Below are 6467 nucleotides of genomic sequence, written 5' to 3' on the forward strand. Positions count from 1 at the left end.
AAAAGTATATATTTATATATTTTTGGTAATAAGTACATATTTATATATTTTTGGTGTGGCCGATTGCAGCCAAAAAGGGAGGTGCACATCCACATATTATAGCAGTCCTATATAAAAAATTTCAATGTTCTGAGGCTACTCGTTTCTGGAGTTATGCGAAATACATACATACATATATACGTACGTACAGACACCACGAAATACTCTCTTCCGAATCCATTTTAAACCAATTTTACAATTCGTTTGGGGAAATAGTAGAGTCTTTTATTCTGTCATAACGTACAGCAGATGTCACGCAAAAAAAATCGTTAAATTAAATTCGATAGCGGTCAAAATGGATATTTTCATTGAAATATACACGGAATTTTTCGTGATTGCAATACTTCCTTTACTTCAAGACTTCTGTTTTTCTTCCTTTACTTACAAGGAAGTAAAAACAGAAGTCTGATGTTAGCAACATTTGTAATTCCATATTTTTACCTTTACTTCGTACAAGGAAGTATTGTATTTGTGAAAAATTTCGGGTGAAATATTTCAACGAAAATAACTAACGAAAAAATAAACTTAATTGAAAATAATTTCTCGATTAATTATCTTAGATTAGCTAATTATAAGTTCACCAGAAAAGCCAGACTGTCAGATTTTTTCTGTATACTGCGTACAAATATCGTACAAATCTCAAACTGATAAGTTAATAATTTGTATTTTTAAATTCGAATTAGTTTCAAATATTTAAGACGCCTGTCTCTTTCAATTGAGAGATTGTTAGATGCTTAAGATAAAAGCCGAGTATTTGACATTCAGAAATAAAGAAACTTAAGAATAAATGCAACAAACAAATAAATTAACAGAAGTTAAATTTTAACTTATAATTAACTAAAAAAATATGCTCTTGAAATTAAATAACACCCTTTATTTAAAATAAAGTTACTGTTGGATGTGTGTAGTTGAAATTTCGACTAAGATTTAATTAATTAAATTAATTTAACTCCACAACATTATCTTTACTTTTTCTAGGTTCAAATTGCCATCCTAATCATACATATTGCAAGTGTTGAAACCGCACGAAATATAATACTTTTAATTTATCTTTCAAATTTATCAGTCTGTAAATGCTTCAAGGACAAATTAAAAAACAATGAATGTATTTAATCATTTTTATCATTTTTTTAAATAATATCTATAACTATCAAAACTAATCAGATTTATAAAGTGTACGATTGCTGTAATTAGAGGTGAGAGTGATCCAAAATTTTCTCGAACTTCGATCTGAGTCAATAAGTTTCTGGATTCTTCAATCCTTTACATGATACCTCTCACTAGTGACCGAGTGGGTAACTACCCTACCGGTAGTTTGACTAGGCCTCGAACCCAGGTAAATGGGCTGGTTGTATGTTTGGTTTCCTTGGCTTTTCCATTGTGTAACGTGAATGCGAGCCATTTTCCCTTAGAAAGTCTTCCACGATATCATCCCCCCTCGTGTACTTCGCCATATTCAAATAATCTAACCTAAGCTTCATACAGGAATTATGAAAACGACGGAACACGAAAAAATTGCTTATTGTTAAAAATATTTAATTAAAATAAAATTTGAATTCTGTCTTTACTGGGGTAAAACTTGAGGAAAAATCTGTAAGGTATTTTATTTTAAATAACCAGTTATTATTAAGTCCCAGTTATTAATTAACAGCTATTATGTAGTAATTAATTAATCAGTTAGTAACTGATTAAACCATTTATAATGATTAATAACTTAATCTTTCCCTTTTCCTCACCAGAATGCAAATTAGGTTTGTGTGTATTTAAGCTAAGGACTTTGATTCCTTAGATTAGAGTTACTCTGCGTTTATTTTCGCAATTTTTGGTCGTAGTCATATACTTCCAGTTACAAAATTGTTTTTAAATGATAAAATCGATCGGGATATTTAGTTTCAAAATTTGCAGTTTTTGATGTCATTTTCAACTTACTTACCTTGAGAGATCGGTTAAGTTAGAATAATTCGAGAAAATTAGTTTAAATGAAGTGCAGCAAAAATACAGAAGTGTTTAAATGCCGAAAATTAGCAGTATTAAAATTTAAAAAGAAAAATAATTTTGTCAAATAATGAAATGTGATTTTTTAATGCGGTTCTACGGTTCCTATACTTATATTTGAGAAGTTTTTTACTCATTATGAAAAAATAAAATTATAAGAAATTTAAATCCCGCAGGATAAAAAAAAAAGATGACCGTGATACTTAATTTCAGAATTTTCATCTTCAGGAATCGGTTAATTAAGTTAGAATAATTCATTTAAATAATGTTTAGCGAAAAATTTGCATAATTTAATGGGCCGTACAAGAAAGCCACGCGGTGTCCATATCAGACTTTTAGTATTTGATAAATGTGACATTGTTGGGACGTAGCATATTCCTGAACACGATCAAATGGCATTGCGGAAGTTATGGCCAGACAAAAGGTTTTGCTCCTCTTATCAAATAAACGATAGTGACTAAAGTTCTTTTGATATACTTCGTGTTCCGTCATTATTTCTGTCACAGGAAGGCGTAAAGCTAGCATTAGTTGTATGCGTAATGGATAAACAAGTGGAAAATGAATTCACGTTCACGTGGATTATTAAGAACTTCAGCATGTGCCATGATTTAGTCCGAAGCTCATATTTTAGCTGGAAAAATTTCCCTCCTTATGATTGGTTCGTAAGTTTAAATGCATTCGGTTCAGATAAAGATTACGTTGACGTTTTCTTGCGTGACTGGTCAGATAATGAAGATAAATCAGAAATATGTTACAGACTTGAAGCACTCGACTGCAATGAAAAAATTATTTTCAGTGTTGAAAAGCCTAAGGGAAAAGAAGCCCAGAATCGCTTGGAAAGGAAGTTTCTTCTTCGATCCTTGATCAACGACATTTTGATCCTAAAATTCACTTTCAACCGAGATTTGGAGACAAACCAACAGGATGAATTCCCTCCACTTCCTTACAAGAATGGATCGTTTTCGGACGTCGTCTTACGTGCCGGTGGTGCAGAATTCAAAGTGCACAGAGCTATTCTGTGGACGAGGTGGCCCAAACTGGCAGAAAAACTGGATGCGGAAGAAACAACTGAGATAGTTTTGGACATTGAATCGAACGTGTTGGAAGCCATCGTCAAATATGTTTACACGGGCAGGATGGATTTCAGCGGATACGAATTCCAAGCACGAGTCTCCGACGCTGCCATGAAATATCAGCTACCTCATCCAGTATGTGCAAGTAGGGTGGCAATAACGTGTCAGACTCAAAAGGACGTGCAGAATATATTATTGGAATGGCCAATCAAGAACTTCTCAACCCTGTCTATCAACACTGTGTTATACAGTCAAGTGTTTACAGTGGATCATGATAGCTCTTCTGAATGGTACTTAATCCTCCATATGAATGAAGACACTCCGCGTGGTAGAGTCTTTGATATCTCCGTCTGCAGAGTACCCCTTGACCCGGAGGCAGTTTTGGAGAACATTTTCATGAAAAGTAAGATCTCCTTAAGAGAAAGTGGTTCCTCAGAAAACGAGCACATTTTTGAAAAAGATGAAATTTGGAAGTGCGCCGAATTTTCTCGTATCCTTTCCACCGATCCAGAGGATATACTGATACTTAAATGTGAGTTCAGGTTTAACTCAGATTCCGATAATTGGTACTTCGATAATGTTGAATCCAAAATTACGGATGTTTCTTATGCCTTCACATATCCTGTAAACTGCATGTATTTAAGACACGACTTAAAAAATCTTTATGAAAGTGGAAAGTCAGCGGATGTTGATATAATTGTTGGTTCGAAAACATTCCGGGCTCATAAATTTATTCTGTGTTCCCGATCACCCGTGTTTAAAAAAATGTTTGAATCCGAGATAACAGAATCCAAACACAGATGTATTCAGATTTCTGATGTGGATCATAATGTTATTGACTATATGCTCAAGTTTTTGTACTCGGAATTCATTCATATTGTTGATCCAATAGCTGCTGAGAATTTGTACGTAGCAGCTGACAAATATGATATTGCTGTTCTTAAGAAAAAATGCTCCTATTGGATGAAGTCAAAGCTTCATCTCCTACATGCTACTGATGTTAGCGAATTAATGAAAAGGCATTTGGATAATGTTATGTAGAATAGTGTATTCAAATATATCAGTGCGCATAAGGTGAAGGTTTTCTGTAGAAAAGAATACAAAGCAAAATCCGAAAGTAACAAATATCAAAACTTTAAAAAAAAATCCTTCAGAACCGTTATGGAATTTAACTAATTTAATAAAAAAAATCTGAAATGTTTCAAATTTTAAATTACGTCCAAAGGGGCGTTTTTTAACATTTTGTGCGTTACCTTTCTTTATCAAATATCATGTTCCTCGCACTTAAACCATAAGATCCAGTGCAACAGCAATATCGCAAAATAGTTTTAAAACGAGCATATCTTTAGAATTTCCGATACAGAGACTCACGCGCTGGAGATAAAAATTTTTTTTTCTGCACAACGTTGCCATTGCTCGCTTTGAAATCCTTGAGTTTGTTAATCAAAAATGCGTCAAAGTTTTAAAAAATAGGAAATCGATCATAAAACAAATTTCAAATTTCAAATTTGGTCTTCCACATGCTCATATTCGTTGGAGGATTACGTTATTCAAAATTCGATAACTCTATGTACCGTTGTTTTATCACAATACGAGAAATATACATACATTTATGCAGATTTTTCATTATTTAATTTCTTCAAATATAATGCAGGACTCTAACATTTTGTGGCAACAGTTTGAAAAGTGAACCGACATTTATGAGTCCGACGCAAAATTCCAAAACGAAACTAATAGTCCTTCGGGATTCAAATCCCTTTGGACTAATAATAATAATTCGCAAAAGTCTTACAAAATAATTCACGTGAAATTTGACAGGAAAATTACGAAGAGTTTTATTCTTGTGAGACGACTCTATTTTGAAACAACCTTAAAAACAAATTTGTGAGAAAATGTTTTCTGCCTGATCATTCCTGCAAATTAAAATTACATTTCCAGATTCGATTATACGCATAATAATATAGATTACTATCTATTAAATTTACTTGTTTATGGGTAAGTAGCAAAACATCTGTGTGAATATTGCAGTATACGACTATTTTGATTTCTGATTATTTATGAATTCGTTAAATGATTATGTTAAAAGTATAAATAGACATGATTATTAAACGCCTTTTTGAAAGAATGGCGAAAAGCATAGATTTCGCTTGCAGTGCTCCAAAGTATTTTAAATTGAAAACAATTATTTTTTCAAGTCATTTATTGTTGTAAGAATATGATAATAAATTTTTACGCTTTATTGTTAATAGTTGCAATACTTTTTAATGATGTAGTTTTTATCTTAATAGGTTTCTGTAGTGTTTTAATTTATAGGTTATAGGCTTTATGCTTCATTGCTGTAAGAGTAACATTTGTTTTTTATTCCTGTACTGTTGTAATAGCTTGGTACAAAACTTTTTTAATGCTTTATTATCGTAATTTAATCTATTACATAGTCGATATGATACATGCATAAATTAACATCATAATTAATAAAAGCATTTTCAAAGAATGTTGGAAAGTACAGATTGCTATTATTATTAGTACTTACATTATTAGTAAAACTTATATTAGAAAAGAATTATTACTTCAAAATTTGTTTTTTAGTAATTTATTGCTATAATACTGTGGTTAAATTTTCATGCTTTATTGCTAACACTTTCAATTGTTTTTAAAATTTTAATGTTAATAATTGTAACAGTTTAGTCTTTTATTGTTGCAATAATATAGTATTTGTTTTTAGTGCTGTATTGCTGTAATAGCGCAGTATAGAACTTATTTTTAATGCTTTATCGTCGTAATTTAATTTATTATATCTTCGATACCACGTCAAAACCCCGAAAGTGCAACTTTTTATAAGAATCTTATAGTTGATATTTCAGTGTATGATAATAATCAGAATAATTAGAATGTTTGATAATCAGAATAATATAATAATCAGAATAATAAATTAGCTGCTTAGTGATCAGAATGACGTTATCTGAGAGGTTTGCACAAGAATTATTACGTCGAAGTCATAACTTGATATTTTCCCTCAAGATCCAACCCTTAGCAAATCTGCAAACGTTTGTCATTTCCCGAGCAATGATTTTTGATGGTATGTGGTTTTGGTGCGGTGTTGAGGATACAGTTTTTGGTTTTAATTTAGTTTAGTTTATTTGATTACAGCAAAGCACTCGAGGGTTATCTGCTTAAGGGAATGGACGCCTCCTTGGAGGACTTTCTAAGGGACACTGGCTCGTATATACGTTACACATGGAGGAACGCACGAGAACGTCCATGCAGCCAGCCCGTTCGCCGGGAATCGAACGCCAGACCGAACTACCAGTGTTCAGAGAATTTACCGCTCGACCGTTGGTGTGTCTTGGTTTTAATTTAAAC

The 6467-nt window shown here is 32.2% G+C and overlaps 1 protein-coding gene across 1 annotated transcript; it reads left to right on the forward strand.

The window, feature by feature from the left end:
* Positions 1-2573: 2573 nt before the first annotated feature.
* LOC146995639 (speckle-type POZ protein-like) lies at positions 2574-5396 on the forward strand. Its single transcript, XM_085822897.1, has one exon. The coding sequence runs from the start codon at positions 2574-2576 to the stop codon at positions 4146-4148; it is 1575 nt and encodes a 524-aa protein (XP_085679023.1). The 3' UTR covers positions 4149-5396.
* Positions 5397-6467: the final 1071 nt, after the last annotated feature.

This window comes from Stegodyphus dumicola, chromosome 8, assembly GCF_044657685.1.
Source record: "Stegodyphus dumicola isolate Sdum_Otavi_A_Nest chromosome 8, ASM4465768v1".
Classification (NCBI taxonomy): domain Eukaryota; kingdom Metazoa; phylum Arthropoda; class Arachnida; order Araneae; family Eresidae; genus Stegodyphus; species Stegodyphus dumicola.